This window comes from Aulonocara stuartgranti, assembly GCF_965226115.1.
Source record: "Aulonocara stuartgranti genome assembly, chromosome: 11".
NCBI lineage: Eukaryota > Metazoa > Chordata > Actinopteri > Cichliformes > Cichlidae > Aulonocara > Aulonocara stuartgranti.
Window position 1 is genome coordinate 29,158,280 of NC_138947.1, and position 23,339 is coordinate 29,181,618.

Consider the following 23,339-nt stretch of genomic DNA (forward strand, 5'->3'; position numbering starts at 1 on the left):
TTTTATTGCATGATTTGATGTTGTAGACATCAAATAAAATGATGTGTCATCTTTTTAAAAGTCTTGATGCCTAAACTGTCGTGCTAATGGCATGGGTACTATCCAGTGCTGGGGTAGCAATGTTCTTACCCAGATGTTTTTACCTGGTCTCTGTTTCTTAAAAATTAGAAGACACTGATGGTGCACAAACTACTCTCATGTTCATAAAGCTGAAATGTAACAGCAAGGCAAAACACAAAAGATCTCAGTCTCATTTTATAATTTTTTAATTTTAATAAATAACATGCCAGCTGAGTCGTGTAAAGTCTTAAAGGGCAGGTGTGTAGGAATGGATATGTATCAGCTAAACTGGAATGAAAGTGAAAGTGTTCATAATGCTATGTAATAATAGGATTGCTTAATAAGAGCCCTTTGTGTTTACTTGGTAGATGTACAGATAAATCAAACACTTTCTGTAGGGACTTTTACATTTTAATGTTGACACGAAATCTGACCTATACCATAGACCCATCCGTCAGTCCATCCATCAATTTTCTTCTGGTATTCCAGTTCAAGGTTAGAGTTTGTCCCAAGCTGTCATAGGGTGAGAGGCAGCGTACATCCTGCACACGTCGCCCTATAGTCTCATCTAAATGATTAAAAACAGCGAAGGAGGTACATTTAATTGGTCTCAGCCTGTAGCTTTACCAGATGTCACTGAATTCTACACAGCAGTTGTTTAAAGTGATCAGAACGTTTCGGGTGAAGAAATGTAAAAGGCTTTTACAGCACCAAGTTTGAGGGCACAGAATTCCAGGAGATGACCAGGTTGTCTTTATATTTTTAATTCAGTCTGTTCCTTATGTTGGATATCAACCTTTTCAGTTTCAGGGTGAATACCTCTGAACCCATGACCCAGCTCACAGAACAGCTCGGATATAGTATTTCAAGGAGAAGTGATTCTGAGCCCAATTCTGAAATGCACTCAAGTAGAAATCTGACCTATACCAAGAAGAAGGAGGGAATTAGATAAGGCTGACTGCACTTTTTAAATCACTAGTTATTCTTTAAAACCTCTACACAGCTGCGATCTCTGATGACGTTACATTTATATTTATAGTCACATGTCGCACGTTTTAGTGAAACAGGTGGCGTGAATTAAGAACATAATTTTCACTTAGAGTTCCCTGCAGCTTTCATCGTTATTTCTGCTCTTATGCAATTAGCTGCGTAAACAATTTCCTCATTCAAGAGGCTGTGATTACCACAAATACAGTGAGGAATCTTGTTTGGAAAGGAGAGTAGGAGCATTTTGATAAATATATAAGGGAGATGAGATTTTTGTTGCAATGATGAAATTTCTGTTTGCCAGGCATAATTTGAATATACTCTGTCTTTGCTGTGTCTTCCCATAAATCCACATCCAGGCATCCTAGACTTTAGCCTATCACATCAGATCTATTATGTCTGTCTCGAGGGAGATTTCCCAAACTTGTTACCAGCTACTGGCTAAAGATGGATATATTTCATGAAACTGTAATACTGCAGAAGAATATAGTAGACTATTAAGACTGAAATTTTCATCATCCTTGACAAAACAAAAGTGCTATTGACATTTAATTATTGAAGGAAAAGTGTTGATTCCATGTGATGGACTGGCAATATATCCAGTGTGTAGCCTGCATCTTGATGCAGGGAGGCCATGTGCCCGGCCCCCCACAAGGCTAAGGCGGATTAGCTGTTAAGAAAATGATGGATGGCCACATGTAAAAAATGCTGACGCACTCTAAAGTAAAAAAGCAATGCGACTGATCCTTATTTTTCATCCTCACACACATAGTGGTGTCGAAACGCTGAAGCACATCAATATGCAGTGATGAATACTGAGTTGTGACAACAAGTCCAAATACTTCAGCACTGCTCGTCCATCCCTGACACCATGATAACTGCTTCTGTCTCCCTGCAACAGTGATCATGACAGAACTGCTCTGTCAAAGCTCTGACTGCAGGTGATTGTTTTTCTTTACTCACCAGAAACAACATGAAGCCACATATCTGTGTGTCTGCATACATGTGTGTGTTAAGCCATGACTCCTTGACTGTGTGTTATATTGTAAGGTGACGAATGTTTCTCACAAAGCGAACAATCTATTAAGTGCGGCTGCCCTTCTGGTTAATGAAGTCAGGGAGCTTCAGAGCACACAGAGCACTCTTCACCACCAACAAGAACAAACAGGAACGCCTGAGCGATCACATCACTGTGACTGCTACCCCTCCCCCACCCCACCATACCAGTTCACCAAATACAACTAAAACTCAGCACCACATCATTTCGAAGAAGCACCTGTGCCGCACGCTGGCAGTTCAGTCGCTTCCAGATACAGCTGCTCAGTATAAACTCAATTTAGGGTTTTCTGAGCTCATTAAGGAGGAGAAAATAAGTACACCTTTGCAACATGAGTCACACTTCAGGGAAATGATTGGAGAAGTGGAGTCCAAGATTTAAAAAAAAAAAAAGACCTCCTGCCTTAATGCCCTGATCTGGAAATAATTACAAATGAGTTGAAGTTAGGTCTGTAGAGGCTATTAAGATTAATACATTTTAAAAAATGTGCATTAAGTGTTAGAAGTTGTGAGTTATTTCTTAATTTCTCTCAATATTTCTGTCTGACATATCAAAAATGTAAACAGGTGTTGGGCAGTAGCACATTGCAGAGCAATGTAATGACTTTTCCCAGTGCTGACTGGTCCAGGCAGGCTACGATGCGTCAAAGGTGTCCAGGTGTCCTGTGGTTTGCCATCTTACCAAACGATGAGATGCTTAACAAGGGTTCTTGTCTCCTGTCCATTGCACGGTTTATCGGTTACGCCCTCTGGCAGCTCCCCTTTGCAGCGCAGCTCAGCTGTAATTCACTTAGTGAAACTGGGCCTGGCTGCATGTGGTAATTTAACCATTGTCAACCTCAGCTCAGAGAAGAATCTAGTTTGGAAGAAAAAGAAGGGGTTCCATTGTAGGTAGAATTCTATTTTCTACTTACCTCCTCCCACATGGCAAAACCATCTGAGGGCACATGTCTTTCCCTGAAAATGCTTAGCTGCTTTCACAGGGATATGAGCATTTTCTTCCACTTCTAAACTGAAAATCAGAAATTTACAGGACGAGTCTCACTGGTCTGCAGATGTGAAACCTGCTTGTATTTTCAAATACTGTTCGAAGTTTTAGAACCACTCCCATTTCCTTCAAAGAAGAGTCATCTCCAGAACAAAACGATGCCCTTGCATGGCAACTAAACAGAGTCAGTTATACTTTTTTTGACACAAATCAAAGGTCACACTTCTGTTAAAAAGCTTTTAATAGTTTGTGTTCATCATGTCCTGACTATCCTTCGCTGCCCATATGGAAAAGATATATATAAATCTTATAAAGTTTGTATCTGTCTTGTGTGAAACTTGTATGAAAAGCATATAAGAGTGAAAACAGATATAAGATCCCTTGAAAAATTATATAAATGAAACTTGTATGTTTTGGATACTTACTAAAACAATGTATGAAAGTAATGAGAAAGTGGCCACTTGCATGAGTAAATCATGTAAGTTTTTACTATTTCTTTTCCATGTGGGTGGCTACCTTACTTTAGAATGAATTTACAAGATTTTCCACTTCACGCCTGAGTACGGCCCCAAACTATATAGCAGAAATTCTGACCCCATATAAGGCAGTTTAGCTTTAGATCCTCAGCCCTTCTGGCTGTTATAAAGTCAAGGGTTCAAGGGCCCTTTGTCACGGTTCTGGGTCATGTTGACCCAGCTTTTCTAGATTATGATTTATGTTCTGATTGATCAGTGATACTGTTTTGATTATGATTATTATTCAGTAGGTTTTGGTCAGTGTCAAGTCTGTCTCTGTCTAGTCCGTGTCTTAGTAAAGTGTGTTTTGTTTCCTGTTTTACTTTGAAGGTTTTTGTTCCTGTCTGATGTCAGTGTTCCAGCTCCCTGTCTCTTTAGGTCTTATTCCTCCCAGCTGTGTTCCCTTTCTGTCTCCAATTCCTTGATGACTCCCTCAGTGTATTTAAGCCCAGTGTGTTTCTGTGTCAGTGTTGCATCGTTAACGTCTACTCACCCTCACGTTAATTGTGCCGCCTGCCTGCCTAATTTCTGTATTCCCAGTTTAGTTAAGTTTATGTTCCTTTTCTGCCCAGCAATAAAGCTGAGTGTTTTGAGTTTACATCTGCCTCTGAGTCCTGCATTTTGGGTCCTTTCTCCCTGCCTGCCTGCACATAGCCATGACACCCTTAGGCTTTAGGAACTTGAGGATACAAAGCGTGACATATTTTTTTAAGTGTTCCTTAAAATTCACTTTCATAGGGTTGCATTTATGTGATGTTTTAAGGAGCTCGGAAAGAAAAGTGTCTGGACTTGTTTAAGTTGCTTGAAGACGTTTCACCTCTCATCCGAGAAGCTTCTTCAGTTCAAATGGTGGGGAGTCCCAGATTTAAGCCCTATGGGAGTGTCCCCAAAGAGGGATATGGACCCCTTAATGATCACACAAGGTGTGAGCCAAGGTTTTTCACACCTTGGCTCGTGTTTGAAACACAATCAGGAACAACTAATAATGAAATTGGGGAGATCATTAACTAGATGAAAAGATTAGCCAAGTACTTATGGCCTGTATTTATATAGCGCTTTACTAGTCCCTAAGGACCCCAAAGCGCTTTACATATCCAGTCATCCACCCATTCACGCACACATTCACACACTGGTGATGGCAAGCTACATTGTAGCCACAGCCACCCTGGGGCGCACTGACAGAGGCAACTTATGGAGTTGTTGTTAAGTGCCTGATTTGTTCACTGCTCATTTTTAGAGGAACATCAAAACCATGTGGTTTTAGCATATAGGTTTTGTGTAAAAAGTAGCAGTCTTACTATGTGAGATTGCATAAAATGAAAAAAAAATCCAGCAAAGTACATGTACCTCTAATTTTTGCGTACTTGAATATTTAAGGAAATGCATTTAGTTACATTCCAACACTTTTAATCAGTAAAAACATCAACATTCATGCCACAAAAGAAATAGCTGCTAAAAACCAGGATTTTAGAAGAGGATGCTGACTAAACATAAGCACCAGCACCGTATAGGCATAGAGCAATCTCTGATGTGATCAGTGGGCAGCACAGTGGAGCAGTGATTTGCACCATCACCTCATAGCTCATCCCACGATCCAAAGACATGCATGGGATTAGGTTAATTAGGGATTTTAAACTGGCCATATGTGTGAATATGTTTGTACATGGGTGTCTGTCTCTATCTGCGATAGACTGGTGTCATCCTGTGACAGCTGGGATGGTTTTCTCATTTTGGCTAGCCAAAATGAACATCATTAGCCACTCTGGTGGAAATCATAAATTCAATAATCAGCACGATGAAGTGAGTTCTCAATAAAGTTGTGTTGATATCCTAAGTAACAAATTTATGTATCTTACCTAGCTTGTGGGTTTTCTTTTGCAACAGTGAGTTACTTTTGCAAAACTACAGAAGAAAACTGCTTATTATGACAGACAGAAGTAGTGAAGGCCCTGGGAAATCACTGAGATGATGGAGCCCTGTCTCTCTCTAGACCTGACGCAGCACCAGCACAAACCCTCTTTTTGTTCTTTTGTTCTTTTGCATTAAAAAAACACTATTGGGATTTACTGAGGGTGCATAGTAACAACACAGTTAAATTTTTGTGGTGGGCTTATTTAATATCGATTTGTATGTCTTTCAAGATGTCAAACCCTTGGGGAGGAAAATCACCCCCCATCGGTGGGGGGCCCCCCACCGATTTAGGGCTGAAGATGCTGAAATATCACAGCAGCAAAATTCACTAACATCTGCATACATGAACATACAGCATGGGCGAGAAACGAAAAAGTAAGATAGTGACAAGTCAGTGTGAGCCAAGGACCATGGGGTCATTTTAATTTCCTATGTCACTGGCGTCAGTTGGAAGGAACGCAAAGTCCTAACGCATGAAAAATGAAATCACTTGTTATCATTATGTGTTTAGCTGCCTGACACTTAATAACTCGTTAACTGAACGTTGCAATGCAGTTCTGGTCCACTTTAACCCCTGAGGAGAACATGAATCATGCAAGGTGATTAACTATGGCTTGGGTAACCAGTTTTGTGCTGATTGCAACTGTTACTAATTGCTGAAAACTGTGAGTCATCACTGTGTCATCACCACACCTGTTTCAGGCTAAGTCACGTGTATTTCTGGTTTTCAGAGGGTGGTTTCAGGTAGTTTTGCTTATTTGAAGAGGTATGCTGGATTCAGATGAATAACAGGCATTTTTTAGAGAATGAAGTCGTTAGCTGTGTTCAGATTGTTCTGCAGAGTAAACCAAAGCCTCTATTTGGGTGTCTTTACTCAGTAACAGTACGCTCACACATATCTCCAGCATCTCAAATCAGCTTTCTCGTATTTTGTCTCTTTCACTTCTCTTATCAAACACTGACTCGTATCTTGTTGATCACATACTGTATCATGCTAAAATGTGTGTCAAAATACAGATATTATTCTTACCCAGGCAGATATTAAACATATTACATTACTGTCTGATTCTTACAGTGCTGTCATGCAGGTTTAATGAATGAAATTAAGAGTCTCACAGCAGTACTGATGCAGCTGGCTGTGTGGAAGATTCTTTTATTTGACTTTAATAAATGCATGCAGCATCACACAACATGCAGAAACAATAAGTACCTCTTTAAACTGATGCTGATGTGCATATTCAAGCATCTGGCACAGCTGCAACGGTTTATTAAAACTTTAATTGTGAAGTAACTATTTTTAAACATAACTTTATTGGGTCGTGATTTGACAGAAATAATGTTCTTTATTCTTCTACACATTCAAGAAGGTTTATATAAGTGAGCAGTTTGGATTGAAGTTAAAGCATTGTGGAAAAATCCCGAGCTCCATCATAACTGTCGGAATGAAGAGTTTGCCGGATTTTGGGACAAATGGATAAGATAAAGTGGTCAAAACAGCGATGATCCTCCGGGTTCAGAGACATGCAAAAGCAAGAGCAATTATGGCAGTTAATCTGCAACTGATGTGCCACCATGGGTGCTGAAAAAAACACAAGAGTCCACACACAGAACAGAGAAGATGACGTAAAAGAGACATTGGTGAGCAGAAGGAACATTAACCTGGAAATTTCTTTGATGCCTGTGCAGAAGAGTGACGAGGGGTACCGAACTGTAAGAGAGCTGTCATCTAGACTGTGCTGATGCTTGCTGTATGTCTTGGAAAATGTCTGAGAAGCAGATGGCAGCAGGAAATGATCTCTCGGAACTTGGGTCACACCAGAGGTGATTCGGTGAGTGATGGGAACAACGGAGACACTTCTGGCATCACTGCAAACGTCGAAAGACATTTTTATGAGTTCATCATTAAATTGGTTGTTCTGACTCTCTTACTACAGTTGTTCCCCCAATGCACTACTTTGCATTCCAAGCTAAAAGGACATCACAGAAAAAGACAGTCATGGTTCTCCTAGTCAAACTCAATATTCCACATAACATTTTGAACTTATTTTTAGTGGGCAAATGCAGATGGTTTCCACCCCTTTATTTCCTGTTGCATCTCGCAGCCTCTCCTTATGCCAAGCATGAAGTGCAGTACAACTATTATTAGCACACCCAACACTGAATTGACTTCTTGCGGTGGTGCAGGGTTGTCAGCTAGAAGGCAAAGCCATATAAACAGCTAATTTAATTCTGCACGCACAATTTTAGAGTTCTAGGACAGAGTCACGGGGCTTATGACCAGTAGCAGAGCTCAGGGAAGTATCTTCAGCTTTTCATTTAAAGAATTATCCAGTTTTAATGCCTTCTCTCCTGTGTGTCTGTGTAGATTCAGTGACCCAGGTCATGATAGTCTTGAGAGCTTGATAAAAGAAGGCTAGTGGACTTTGTTAGGTTTGCGAAGACATTTCCCATCTTATCCAAGAGGCTTCTTCAGTTCTAAAAATGACAGAGAGTCCCAGGTATTTTCCCCCAGGGGGAGGAGTCATCCCATTTGGAAGTGGTTCTGAGGGTCATTGGCTAGCATAGCACCTAGCCATTGTGGATGACACTGGGGTCTCACACACCCTTATGTAGCAGGTTTCCCAGAGAAACTCAGGAGACTTTTCTCCAAGCATGGCATCCCAGTGCCCCTATCAGCCACTTATACTACAGTCTTGAGATCTCTTCCCAGCTGCCTCAACCCCCACTCACGTCTTGCCTCAGGTGGCCTCAATAGGTCACATAATAAGGTGGGGCAAGGTTTCACAGTGGTTTCACCTTTAACCCCCGGTGATTGTAATGACCCATGCTTTTTTTTCACACCTTGGTTCATGTGGTGACTCACATGATCAGTAGTGGGTCAGTGACCCTCAGGATGCAGCACAATCATGTAGCGGGAGTTCTGACAACCAAGAAAATAATTATAGAATCACAATAAACTGAGCAAAGAACTATAAGTTCTTCAAAAAAGCCCAATACTGAACCACATCTTCTGACTTATGGTACCCAATTTAAAAAAAACAACAACTTTAAATCCCTGTAGGTCCTGTGCGTTGCTAGAAGCGAAGCACATCTCTTCAGCTACCTGTCCAGCGGCCCCAGGCTGCTCCAGCAGAGATAAGTGTGGTAATAGACCAACACTATGTCAGTATTAGAGGTGAGGAGGGAGAGAAGATAAAGAGTCTGAAAATCTCTGATTGGAAGGGAAAAAAAGTTATAACCAAGCTGTGGAGACTGGAGCTCTCCCCCTCTCAAGCTAAAGGCACATGTGCTTGTCTACAAACATAAACAGTAGTATGAACTCCTTATAGTGTCTTTGGGATGAAAAAAGGTCAACAGCAGCAATGAAACCCTCTCTATCTTTTCATTTTCTTTTCATCTCACTGACCAAATGTCAGCAGAGAAGAAGATAGTTAACCAAGGCTCCCCACACAGACAGACAGACAGACAGAGAGGTTTTCTCTGTCATGCAGTCCTGCATGCACACAGAAGACCATTACTCATCCCAAAGCAGGTACTGCATCAATCAGTCTGACATAAGGCAATGCAGGGGGAGGAATTTCCCACTCAAACAAGTAAGGGAGTCCTGCTAAATTCTCCCCTTAGACAGTTCTTGGTCAGAACTCAAAAGGCAGTCTCCCTCTGGGGCATAAGATTTCTACAGTCCTGCTCAGCCTTTGACATGAGGTCCTGTAGCTACCCTGTCATTTTATTAAAAAGGTTTCCAGACTTCTCACACCGTCTATCCTGCAATGAGAGTCTATCAGTTGTGGCTGAGTGTGACTCCCCTAAATTTGAGGAAACAGCAGCAGCAGTTAAACTTATGCAAGCAACTGAGCAGAACTGGAGTGGTAGCTGTGGTACAGTCTTTTATAATCATAAAGGAAAGAAAAATCTTTTTTTTTTTTTTTTTTTACATTTATCAGTTATTTTGAAGACATATCCTGACTAAAGTTCCAGCTTATTGACTGGGTAGGACAAGAACTGGTAACATCTTATCAGATTTGTGCAGTCTTCTTTTGGCATGAATCATGACCTTTGAATTTGCTTTATTTTCCTGTTTCTCCTCTCCCTCTCCATCCCCTGCCTTATTAAAAGACTTTGTATTCTACAAGTCTGCTTCATTAGCGTTGGAAAGTTAGATTTCTTCACTCATCTGTGCAAGGCATTTTGTGCCCTTAAAACTTCACTTTTACATTTCTTCTCAGTGGAGCTATATCTGCAGGCTTCTACTAACTTTTACATTAATAAAGCTAAATCCATTTATCATTCCTCTCTCATACAAAGAACTCTGGAGGTGGGGAGCACAGAAAAATGGCTGCAAAAGATTGAACTGCTTAGGAAAAGGAGCACTGCTTGTTGCAAATGAAGATGCTTTTCACTCCTGCATTAAAATGATTATCAAAAATAGAAGCTAGAGGTCTTTATGTGAGACAGAAAACTGAACATTTCTGCAGAAGTCTCTGGGGGAACCAAAAAAAAAGGTTTTCAAAGGCAATGCTTTTTTTTTTTTTTTTTTACAAATTATGAGAAGAAAAGGCAACACTGGATGCCCAGACCTTTAAAAAAAGTGTCATGTACCAGCCAAGTCACAGGTGGCTTTATTGCAATAGACAGATGCCCTATGTGCTAGTGTTTTGGGGGTATTTGGAGCACCACTTGTGCTCAGCAGAAAGAACGAACTAGGTATTCATTTTCGTTTTCAACTCTCTGCATGAAAGCATTTTTCTAGGCCCCACCATCTGAACTCTGATGTGTGCTCTCCAGGACACCAGTATTATTGCTTCCACGCCACTCCTGTGCAGCGCCAGCTTTGTTTCGCATTGTCATTTTACAGTGGCTGTTTCTGACTAACTCTCCAACTATTTTTTCCTTTTTCCCCCTTTTTAATATTACTCTTCGTCTCGCAAAGTAGAGGCAGTTTAATGTGAAGCTCAAAAAACTCAATTTGGCTGTTATCAAACCTTCATCTAGTTTTCAGAGTCTCTCAGGTGTTATCAAAGATGTAACAGCAGGCGAATATGTTCACTGTGGTATGTAATGAGTATATGAACAACATCAGACATGAATAAACAACCACCAGGCATCACTTACTGGGCTTCTGTGCACCATAAAAAAGCTGATCTGGAGAAGCCTCGTTCATTTTGCATCAAGTCACATTATCGAGCCCAAACTGAGAACACTCAGGCTTTGCTTTTGTTTACTATCCAGACCCTCCATCATCTGCATGCACCATTTTCCCTTAGATACTTTTCATTACTTGTTAATATGAATTTGATTAAGAATTGTATTTTTAATTTGCCCTGCTTAACATTAGCTCGTAGCTGGATGCACTTTCATCTGTAATCTAAAATCTGAACACTTGCACTTAGTATTTAAGCTTTAATATTTTCTATATATTGTATATATAGAAAAATATTGACTTTTTGTCTACTTTTTTAACTAATATGTATACACAAAACACACTGACATACAAAATAGTACTTGCAATGTTGAGTAGAGCCTATTTTGGAACTTTTGTTTACTACCATATCAGAACGTATACAGTGATAAAGATGTAGTGGGTTTTACAATTTCTGGATGTGTGATGTGACACGTGCAAACTCAGACCAGTAGTGTCTGAGTAGTGTGTGTGCTGTCTCTCACACACACATGAAAAAGCATCTAACTGCAGAGCATTAAAGCTTCTTTCTTTCTTTCTTTGGCATCCAATTTGAGACTGCTTTCCAGCAGCAGACCTCTTCTACAAGACCTGTGCTGAAGAGATGTTGTGGAAGAGTTAATGCTGCTCATAGAAACTAAATGAATAATACTTTATTTGCCCCATCTCAAAATACCACTGATTGTGCTTGCTTCAAACAATACTTTTAACTGCATTTCCAATACAACTACGAACTACAGTCAACCAGCTATCATGTTTTTAAGATAAACAGATGCTTAACTAAATTCCTTAAACTTGTAAATTCTTTTAGTGCTATTTCTTAAATTTGTAAATTCTGTAACTTATTGTATTATTTACTTAGTTTAGTCTGTTAATGTTACTGTCTTGGAGCAACTGTAACACACATAATTTCCTTCGGGAATAAAGTATTCTCATTCTGATTCTAATTAACCCATCCAAGTCATGTCTTGAAAAGCTGGTGACCAGGTCAAGCTAATAAAATGCATGTAAGGCACAGTATACAGCAGCAGGGACCAATAGCTGAGGAGCTCTAAAGGTCAAAGTGAGCTGCAGATTTCGATTAGAGTACATATCGTAATCAACACCGCCGCCGCGTGACCTATTAGAGTATTGCACTGCATGGTCTGCGAAGCGTAGGAACCATTGAACGCAGCTGTGTTTCCTCTCGGAGTGTAATACGTGATGGTTAAATCCGCGAAGTAAAAACAACTTGTGATTCTTTTCGTGGATCTCTTGTGGAATCGGATATTTGTTACTTAAAGCACAGCTTGTTAGCGCCGTATAGCGCCATTTCTATTTTTGATGTAGCGTATGCTTACCGAATCTGGTAAAGACTGAGACCTCTGTCATTCAACTTTCTCCGGAGTGTAAGTAAATGTTGACTTTTGACTTCGGTTGTGAAGCTCACATTTTTACTGGCTTTAAAGACCTGAATGCTGGGAATGGGAACTAATGTGGTTTAAAGTACTTTAGTAACGTGGGTGTAACGTGGTAACGCGCGCGCGCACACATTCACGTTCGGGTTACTGTTGTTAATGAACTAACATGGCTACATTAGCCCGATTTTCCTCTGGATTCACTATACGGTGTGTTCTTTGTTGTTCTTAGGAAATCAAAGATTATGAGTAGGGAGTCCAGAATGAGAGCAACAATAAACCAAAAGTTGACCGAGATGGGAGAAAGAGAGAGGTGAGTCGGTTATAGCCCTTTCTTAATAATGATATATTCGTATTTGTTCACTGTAACTAGCTGAATCCATGCATGTGTGACTGTAAAGCTTCTATAAAGCACAAGCTCTGTCACGTTTCAGTACGTCAGTAGTGCTCAGTGCATCAGTTGAGTTAAAGACATTACCAGCTATTGTAAAGCAAACATGTGGCTGCTACATGTTCACTAGGCACACATTTCATATAACAGTAAATACTCAACTCCGGTTGATGCTTCAAACTAGAAAGTATCTGCACTTATCACATCTTCATTTCAGTGGCACGCATCACTCTGAATAACATGTTTGTAAAGCTGACGGTGTTTATATGAAACAGTGGGATTTCCAGCTGTTATTCATAACTTCATAACATTAGGAGATAAGGGCGCAGTGTGATATGTGCTTGTATCTTATGGACAGATTGAAAGAGATACTGAGGGCTAGGCTCACTGAGTGCGGATGGAAGGACCAGATGAAGGCTCACTGCAAAGGTAAAGAGAACAGTGGTGTTGTTATCATAAATGTCACATCAATATGGTCAGGTTATAGGATTAAAAAAACAAAAACTGAACTTCAGGCGGTGTGATGTGGTTTTAAAGAGGCTGATATATTAACAAATGTAGATTACTGTATGAAAGTTGGAGCATATTTAAATATAGTTTTTCTGTAAATCTGACTGGTTAAACTATATTAATATGTAACCAGTGCCATCTCTACTATATTGACATTAAAGTGACCTTTAATGTCTGTTTTGAAGTTATTAAAGAAACCCTAAAATAACAGCGCCCAACAGCATGTGGTAATAAAGTTGCTAAATGTCAGCATTAGAATAAACATTTTATACCTGAGGTGGAAGCACCTGGGGTCGCTGCACAACCCAGCCAAAGCCCAGGCTTCACTGTGCCCAGCCTTAATGATGCACAGTAGTGCATGCCCTGTCTTAACAATTTATCCTTCTTAATTTGAAGCAGTTATGGATTATCGTATCAAAAGAAAAGACACATTAACTGAAATGAGATCATTGGATGTTGTCAATCTGCATGAAAACATCCTTCGTTCATAAAACAATGTGAGGAAAAGTCGAAAGACTTGATGAGATGAGCATAGAAATGTGTTCCCCTAGGCGAGACTAGCACCCTTGTCCTGTTGAAGCCAGTTGAAGACATGAAGACAGTGCACTCTTGGCATGCACATGGTTAGCTGCTGAAGCTAAAGTTTGACTGTAGAAACTCCTTTCATTAACTAGATGTTGGAACGAAGCTTGCGGTTGTGTTTTGTTGTAGACTGATGTGAGACTGACTCATCTTTTGCTTTTGTTCAATATGCAGAAGTCATCAAAGAAAAGGGCTTGGAGCACGTGACTGTGGACGACCTGGTTGTAGAAATCACTCCCAAAGGCAGAGGTACCTCACTTTCTCTATTCAAATGAAACCGTGTGTACTATAAGTATCAGTTCCTGTCTAGGCTCTCCTTTTTTCCCGTATTGTTTATATATGAAAACATAATAGTTTAGATGATCTAAATTGGCAAGGTTGTGTTTGTGTGAGTTTAGACACAGAGATCGTTCACAGCAACGGATATAATTTTTTTTGTCTTGCAGCCTTGGTGCCAGACAGCGTGAAGAAAGACCTTCTACACAGAATAAGAGGCTTCTTGGCTCAGCATGCCACATAATTTGGATTAATGTTTCATTACACCACTTGTCTATACTACCCTAATACAGATTTATATTTCTCATGAGTTTAATGCATTTCAGAGACAAATACCAGTCAGCCACAACATTAAAGCTACCTCCTTAATATTCTGCTTTGACAGCAGCCCACAGACACAGAACCTGCCTGTCTTGTCTGGCCCCAGGATGTTGGCAGTGCATACTTTTAAATCCTGTGCGTTGCGGGATTTGGCCTCGGGATTGTCCCAGCTCATTCCGAGGATGCTCTGTCAGATTGGCCGTTCTGTGCCTTGGTCAATGCCGTGGGCTTTCTGTCATTTTGTCAATCAGTGTTTGCAGTGTGGCAGAGTGGGGAGTAATGCTTGGTTTTCCACAATGTTTGGATGGCAACAAATGCATGCTGGGATTAAAGGGTTCCCATTAGAACATGGTAATGTCATGTAATGAAGTAATCAATGTTATATACGTCTCCTGTGAGTGGTTCTAATGTTGTGGCTGATCACACAAAGTACTGACAGATCTAGTTGTTTCTACCAATCCTATGCCTCCCGCTATTACAGTTATGTAAATACACCTACCTTGCTTATGTAGTCATCCTTTGTACATGAGATGTGCTGTTTAAATAAAGGTTTTTCTTCTTTGAACTGGAGAAAGTCATTTTTAGAACAAATTCCTTCAGATTGAAGCAGTTACTGTCCAGACTTGTTTTATGGGCACAAGGTGGAAACAGTTGCTGATATCATGATTGTATTTTATATCATGATGATGTAAACCATGAAGAAAATCATATCCACTCACTTTGATAACTTTGATTTAAAAAATTTTTTAAATCGAATTCTTGCATATTATCATTCCAACATCCAATTTTCATCTATGCCAGTGGTAAATGTATAACGCAATTTATCCTACTACTTTTATGTTATTATTTTAATACACAAAACGTCTGATATTTCTATTTCAGGCTTCTTGTGCAGTGGGATAAGTAAGAAGGCTTATGTACAGGCCCATCTGAAAGTTTGCCAGTGAATATGTAAACGACTCCAAAATTGAGCTCTTTGGGATCAACTCAACTGGCCGTGTTTAGAGAAAGAGAAATGCTGATTATGATCCAAAGAACACCACAGCCAAGCACGGAGGTGGAAGCATTATGTTTTTCTGTACAGGACAGCTTTACTGACTTGAGGGGCTCACGAACAGGGCCATATACCATAAAATGCTGGACGAGAACCTTCTCTCAGCCAGAGCACTGAAGATGGGTTATTGCTGGGTCTTCTAGCAAAACATACCACCAAAATAACAAAGCAGTGGCTAAAGAAGAAGAACATTAGAGTCACAAAATTCAATAGCAAGTCTCCAGACCAATAGAAAATCTGAGGAGGGAGTTGAAGCTTTGAGTGGCCGAGCAGCAGACAAGAAACCTGAAGGATTCAGAGAGTTTCTGTAAAGAGGAGTGGAACAAAATCCCTCCTTAGACATGAAAACCTGGTGACCAACTACAAGAAACATCTTACCGCTGTGCTTACCATCATGAGTTTCTCCTTCAAGTATTAAATCATGTTTTGCTGGGCAATCAAATACTTATTTCACTCAGTGAGATGCAAGTCAATTTCAAACTTTTATCTAATGTGTTATTTTCTATATTTTTGATTGATATTCTGTCCATCTCCATTAAAATTAAACTACCATAGAAATTAGAGAGTTTCTTTCTTTGTTCATGAGCAAACTTAACAAATTAAACAGGGGATCAAATAATGCTTTTCCCCACTGTACATTATAAATTAAACGTGACTGATGCAATGTCTTTATGTACCAAATCATTTCCTGACTTAAAGCCCATTGTTAACTTCAAATACACCTGCTATGCAGAGTCAAAGCCTGTCAGCCAGGTCTTGGTAAAGCTGCAGATTGTTCCTCTCATGCCCATTTTTAAGGTAGAAACAGGACATTTATCCAGATTTCTGTGTGAATGAACTAGATTTTGACTACATTTACATACGTTTATGGCCGAAACTAAGGTTTAAGTTTGGGTGGTACAACTGGTGACTGCTAGCCTAGCCTAGCACTCTTGTCTTCTACATGTAGGCACTTTATGAAGGAAATAAAATCAGTTTTTCAACCTATAAGATCACTGGACCTTCCAAAAAAATTGAGTTATGCTGCAAAAATAGTTTTGTGCTGTGAATTTCAGAAATCTTTTAACTTATATGGATGACATTTGATGTCGAGATGCTACCCATATCCCCAAAGAAGGTCAGGAGTTCTGTTTAATTGTTCAATTGTTTTTATAGTTTTTTCCCTCTGATTTTTGATTGCATTTTATAAGAGTGAAAGAATGACTTTTTTGCCTTTGGTATTCTGTCTGTATTTACTCTGTAGACAGTTATGCGAGAACAAAATGATATGCATTCCTAGGACATGTGCTTTCCATTGTATTCCAGTGTAAATGAGGGCCCAATTGTATGTGCAGTGTGTAATCCTTGGTATCAACACAGCAGGCAGCTTCACACCTGGCCCTTCAAAGATGGAACCAGAACAAAAATGTGACAAATGAGAGAACAGCTTGAAAATAGTTGACGGGGGAAAGAAAAAAGTTATTTCCCACAGCCGCACGAATCACACCCAGCTGGTGCTGTGAATTAACATTGTCCTTTGATTAAATGGACTTGGATGCGAAGAAGAGCCATGATCCTGTAATGACAAGCCTGGTGCTGCTTTACTTCCCAGAATAACAAACTGTTCCCAGCAGAGGGGAGAGATCCTGGAAGGATGAACAGGGGTGACCTTCTTCATGGAGGGGACATGTTTCCTTTACTAAAAACCTGGTTGTCAGGTCATTTCAAGGTCCTCGGAGGGTACCGGACAAAATGAACAAGTGTGCTCAAGTGTTTCAATGAGAGCTGGGGGGTGGGGGTATCCATAAAACATAAATTACCACAGTCTAAAAGAGAGCTCATTTCTGTTTTAGTTTAGATGTTGTCTTTGTTTTGTGGTTTTCCATCCACCGTATACTAAACCTTATCACGAGGGTTATTAAAATGCTTCTCTAGTTACACATGCACGACACCTAATTGGTTATGGATGCACTGTTGCACTGACATAGGCCATGAACTCCAAATGACCCGCCCCTAGTAGCACATTAGCGGGTGGAGAGTGACTCTGCGCTCGTCGCCCACGCAAGACAGAGAGTGTGTTTTCTTAGCCAAAGGACCTGCTGTGACATCAGCTCAGGTGACAACATGCTGATATACAGTGGTGCTGCAGAGGCCAAATGTAACGCACCCCTTCAACCCAGCACACACGCTCCGTTTTAATGGCCGGCATTAATCCCAATGTTATCAGCAGATCTCTCCGGGCCCTTGCATATACAGTAAAAGGGGGGTTAGGTGCACTGTGGCGCACTGCAGGCTGACATTGGACTGAATTCCCAATGATGCAATTTATTATCATATAGTTTTTTGTTTTTCAAATTTACATTCTCACCCTCTGTTCTCGGCTCAGGACCCAAACTGCTCTGCAGAGGAGCTGTACAGTAACCAGATGACTCTGCACATCAATAAAAAGAAGTTAAAGTTGTGAAAAACAATGAGTGAAACATGATTTAACAACTACCTCTTCTCATTCGCTGGTTCAGGTGGACGCATCTGTGGATATGGCAGAGATTTTTGCAGGTGCTGATGGTCAGAATGATTCGTGGCATCCTCCGAATGAGCCACAATCAGTCAGGCAACAACAAAGAGCAAAGTCAATATCAATCTGTGCACTTGACATTTGAAAGGAGAAGACAAACGTGTTATAGGTCTGTGTGTGTGTGTTACCATGTGCACTTATGTGCATGAAGGTTAAGTGTGTGCAGATACGTTCACCACTCCCAGAATCAGACCGCTACAGCACGACAGCAGCTGTGTCAATAGGTGAAAGAGCCAAATGTGTAGCCCCGTATGCTGAGCCCCAGTACTCGGCAGTGCTCGGCAGTGCTCGGCAGTACTCGGCAGTGCTCGGCAGTACTCAGCAGTGCTCTCTCGTTCTCTCTCTCTCCAGTGAAATTGGCAACATTCAAAGACCATAAACACTTCTCATACTGTACAAACTATCTGAAGAAAAGGGCAGCTCAGGGTGGAAACATGCGGCAGAAATGTGCTTGTATTATAAACACAATGTTGGGAAATGATGATGTTACAGTGCATCTCCTTATTTGGGATAACAGTGCACCTGCTTCAGTGGGGAACAGTTTAAGAAGTGCCCACGAAATCTTCCGTGCCAAGCAGTGTTCATAAATGACTCTCATGTTTACAACAGGATATCTAACCTTTCTTACGTATACAACACAGCTATAGGACTTTTTCTTAACGGAAAGGGCAAAGACAGTGCATAAAAGGCAAACGGTCAAAAAGGGTGTTTCAAAACCAAGAGAGAGAAAGGGAGAATGTGCACCTCCAAATTCTCAAGACCCGATGTGCAGTTGGCCCTCTTTACTGTCAACACATGTGAATGCCACGCTCGATAAATTTCTCTTTGAATTCCCCCACTAGAATTTATGAGACGTGCAACATGGGGTTGCAACTCTTTTGAAGCCTACACACTTGCAGCGCTTGGTGCTGTCTGCATTCACGTTTCGAGCGAGCCCAGAGGAGCAGAAATACGGAGGCGCTGGCATGCAGCATCCTGCGGCGAGAAGGGTTTTAAATGTATTTACATTCTGTTGAGTCTCCTGGGAACTGCACTGCTACAAGCTAATGAGGCTGCAGAGCAAGTTTCTTTCTGTTATTCCTGGCATCAGTGCGCCAGTCACAGGCATACCACTCTCACCCACCTCCCCTCCCTTTTCCCTCTCAGTAGCCCAGTGCAAATAATAAATAAGAGGAAATACATCATCCCCCTTTTTCAGTCCCAGAGCCAGAGTGGGTCTGCCAAAGTTAACACAAAGCAATCGTAGGTAATGATCAGCAAATGTGTATAAAGTTTCATAGAGCTTGACTTCACATAATTCTTGTTTAGATCATGTTGGCTGGCTGAAGCTCAACTGTGATGCTGGTGCAGTAGGAGCCACACATTCAAACCCAAGCACACACACACAAGCAATCGCTCGCACGGTTTTCTCTCATCATGCTTGTTTGTGTGTGATGCTTCGAAGCAGCACTTCTGTTTTATAAGTCGCTGTAACTGATTTGATATGGTATAACGCTGTGGCATGAATTAGCTACCAGTCATAAAATTGCAGAATTTTAACAGAGGCTTTGTGACACGCTCATACACATTCATTCTGCGCACGTGTTGTCAGATTTTCCATTCATTTACACACGTCGGTGGCTCGCGTACAAAACATTTCATCATGGCTCAATTGATGAAAATTATTTGCTCATTGTAAGAAAAAGAAGAAAAAAGAAGGGGGAAGAAAAAAAAGCTTTATTGAGTTGGTTTAGTGCTTTACCTACAGCACAGCCAGTGTGTAGAGGGAAAGCCGGGGGGTCTCTGTGCAACAACACGGAGGAAAGAAGCGAAACACAATCCAGACATTGTTTATCCTGTTTCTGATGTAAAGGCCACTTACTGTCGTGTCCAATGCCTAACCCTTAATTTGCTGCTCCAGCCTTTGAAGTGTGTGCATTTTTCTGTTTCCTGACACTACCTTTCCCCCTCTTGCGCTCTCTCTCTCTCTCTCTCTCTCTCTTGCTCTCGCACGCTCTCTCTCCTCCAAGCCCCAGCAGTTGATATTGCAACAGGATAGGCCATGTTTCCATGTAGGGGCTCCTTTTAGCCCTGCTCTGATGATAGAAAACACAAGTGGGGCAGGAGGGGGAGAAAGAAAAAGAGTGCTGGGCGCACAGATCCACAGAGAGGCCCCAGCCCCTGCCCCGGCCCAGACAACGCTGCAGGGGATTAGAGCACACCCTGGCAGCAGAATGGTTTCACTTAAGAATTTCAGTAATCACTTTTAGGAGTGTAATATATAGCTGACCTTCGGCAGTGCCACACGACCCCCCGCTCCCCCAGCCATTTGATCAAAGGAAGCGGCAGTGGCTGTGCAAACAGGCGCTATCAGTGGACTCCAATGGATTTACTGCCTGCTTCTTCTCTCTTGTCTCCCCTGAGTCGTGTGCTGATACAAGCCGAAACCCAGTTTCATCTTACAGAACCTATTTTTCTCCCAGCACTAATTTACGGGCCAGATCATGACTTAAGGGAACTTAAAGGAGGCAGAGGATGGAGGGAGGAAAGAGGGTGGCTCAGGAGGCCTCGGGGAAGGGGAGAGAGTGGATGTAGGAGCAGCTCGGGGCCCTTATCCATTGCCTGCTGGCTGGGCTGAGAAGAGTGGGGTTCTCATCATCATGGGAAAAGCCCAGTAGGGGTTCTCGTCTCAGCTGGAGCAACCAAACAGCATGGCTTGTGCACTGCAACAATAACTGCAAGCAAAAAGAAGCCAGAAGGCCAGCCCAGTAGGTTTTATATAGTGCCCTAAACCACAGGAGGCTCTGACAAAGAAATGAGAATAGAGGATGTGGGTATCATAGCAACTAATAATAATCTAGCACAGCCAAAGTGTTAAGATGGGTTTTTTTTATCTGCAGCTTAGCCTTTCCTTATTTTTAATTAAACTCATGTACACCTTTCCTCTTAACATACCAGGGCACATTCTGGCATTTTAATGGGCTATTTTATTGCTACAAGATTTCCATCAATCATAAACAGGTAATTACTGCAAACATTCCTCGATAAGGAGCAGACTATCAGCGAACAATGTCAACATGTTGACCTTTACGCTTTTATAAGGAAATATCTTTCAGCTGGTTAAATCTCCAGCAATTTGTAATTTGTGACTCAAACGCGCCCATTCGGTTTCATGCTCTTGTTAAAATGTTTCTCGGGGGCCTTTCTGGTTTCTGTTCATTTCAAAGCGGTTGTTTTTATTTTGACTCAGTTTAGCAGTGATTTATCTGCTCTCTTCGTTTCTATTTCGGCACGAACGCCGTGGTTTTTGCAGAGCAGCAAGTACCAATTGCGACCAGCTGAGGGAGCCGAAGAACAGATGACAGAGGGGGAAGTACAGTGAGCACTCTGCATGAGAAGACATAGCAGGTCATTTAAACTGCTGCTGATTCATTAAGAAAATTGGAAATACACATGGAATGTTTTGCTTTGATTTGAATTTTCTGTGTCCTTTGGATAAACTCTCTGTGGGACATCATTATAAGTCCCCTCCTTGCCTGTACTTATACGATCTCAATTTTCCCCACAGTTTTTCGGGTGCATAAAAGCACTTCATTCATAAAGAATTTAAAGCTAACGATAAACAGACATATCTTCTTTGGTTGGCATGTCATGGAGCATTTATGTGACTCAGCTGATGACAATGCATGCCATGTTATTACCTGACCACAGAAAGTCCTGTCCTTTTATGAGTTTCTCAGGCAAGCACTGGGAGTGAAATAAAGAAGAATGTTCCTTATTTTGAGCACCTGAAAGCAACTCAGCTGTATGTTTTGTTTGTCCCAGAAACAGCAGGGGAAGACCCAAGGAAAACCTGCTATGGCAAAGAGACATTACTCCTCATTTTCAAAGGCTGTGAGATATATAAAGACACAGATATTCGACTTCTTCAGTCTATACTGATGTGAATCTAGCCTGGTAGTTATGTAATTGCGGTATATAACAAGAAGTGATGAGAAGTAAGTGCAGGTGTAGCACATTTGTCCTGAAATGGTCCTGGATTCCACTCATTAGCTGATAAAGTTTGTTTGGAGAGCAAACAGGAGGAAAAAGTAAGTATTTTATGGTGTGACGCAGCTATGAGCAGACTGATAAGTGCAACGCCTGAGTGCTTGCCATTTCATTACCGTAATGCAGCTGGTTATTTTGATGCTAATTGGTGGTGAGTCAGTTTCAGTAAGAAATAATAACTCCTGGCTTTGCTTCATAGAAGTCATTTCGGACTGTGATAATGCAATCGCCTTATTAGTTTTGAGTTCAGAGCTAGCTACGTCAACATGTGGTCAACAGTTGCTTTTGGGAAAATGGGAGAACTCTGCTGACCTTCATGATTATTGCTAATTTTGTGGAAGACTGTGCAGCTTGCTGGGTGGGCAGATGTCATCCAGGGAAGGACGGATGTTGTTTTGCTGTGCTGTATTTTAATGTGAAGTGTACTTATTATTTTTTATATTGCATGTATTGGTTATATTTTGTGCAGTGTTTTATTTAGTTTGCATGTTTTAGTTATCGTCAAATTGTCCTGGAGAGACTCCGCCCTTTTCCCCGTTTTGACTAATTGGACACACCTGAAGAGGAAAGGAAAGGTAATTTACAGAGTGCTCAATGACACATAAAAGGGTTGGAGCCGGTGTTCAACAGAGGATGCAACACGAAGAATGCGAGACAGACTGAGGAAAGACACAGACGATCAGAGGGGAGAGCGAGAGACGATCAGAGAGTAGAGATGATCAGATGAAGCAGATGACCAGCGACTGGGGAGGAAAAGAGATTACCAGCGACTGGAGAGCGAGAGATGACCAGCGACTGGGGAGGAAAAGAGATTACCAGTGACTAGGGACGCGTAGCGGCAGTCAAGTGGCAATAACGACAAGAGCCAGCTCGTGCACTGCGGGAGAACAGAAGCAGTGAGACCGCGGTGCCGATTGCAGTTTAAGGAAGCGGCGGGCGGAGTTGAGAGCTCTGCCCTCCCAGGTAAGTCTTTGACTTATCCTTTTTTATAAAGTAAACTGCCAAAGGAATAGTGACTGCCGCTCCCTCCCTTTCTTCAGTGCACCAGGACGTGGAATGCGAGGAGGAAGGCGAGGACTCTGCTGGGTTTCCCTCTTTTATTACTACGCTGGATTTCTTAGTTTTTCTGTGACTTTTAGGCCGTGGTGGATTCCACTGGACTTTTAATGTTGTGTGTTATTGATTTTTATTGTGTCTTCCCTTGGCCAAGGTTGTTTTAATTCATTTTACCTTTTTAACTATTTAAATATAATAAATTATATTTTTAATTCTACAGTTTTTGTATCGTGTGCTTTTCCCTCGGCGGCTCCACTGCTCTGCCCGCTTTGAGGAAGGTTTCCTTCCTTTTAAAAAACACAAACCATCTTGGAAACATAATCAGCCTTTCCGCTCCGTTACACAAATAAGCTTTCAGGCTTAAAGATGATTAACAACAAGTCTATTCTAATTAGCATCAAGTTGTTAAAACCATTCCATCGGCTCTGTGCTTTATAATCATTATCATCCAGCCCCATCTATTTCACACACAT

General features: G+C 41.2%; 1 protein-coding gene and 1 long non-coding RNA gene across 5 annotated transcripts in view; both read left to right on the forward strand.

Annotated features, from left to right (window-relative positions):
* Window positions 1-14,738, forward strand: part of eny2 (ENY2 transcription and export complex 2 subunit) — a 133,672-nt gene extending 118,934 nt beyond the window's left edge. For 3 of the 4 annotated variants that reach the window (XM_082552144.1, XM_082552141.1, XM_082552142.1), the window contains 4 exons: window positions 12,326-12,406; window positions 12,843-12,913; window positions 13,751-13,825; window positions 14,023-14,738. In XM_082552144.1, the coding sequence (XP_082408270.1) occupies window positions 12,339-12,406; window positions 12,843-12,913; window positions 13,751-13,825; window positions 14,023-14,096 (288 nt within the window). In that variant the 5' untranslated portion in view covers window positions 12,326-12,338 and the 3' untranslated portion in view covers window positions 14,097-14,738. Of the gene's footprint in view, window positions 1-11,855; window positions 12,085-12,325; window positions 12,407-12,842; window positions 12,914-13,750; window positions 13,826-14,022 lie in introns of those variants that run through there. The other variant, XM_082552143.1, reaches the window with a different exon arrangement.
* A 6,456-nt stretch (window positions 14,739-21,194) lies between these two features.
* LOC309718022 lies at window positions 21,195-23,083 on the forward strand. The gene is made up of 2 exons (XR_014279856.1): window positions 21,195-21,851; window positions 22,306-23,083. It is a non-coding gene; the product is annotated as an uncharacterized lncRNA (long non-coding RNA).
* The last annotated feature ends 256 nt before the right edge of the window (window positions 23,084-23,339 follow it).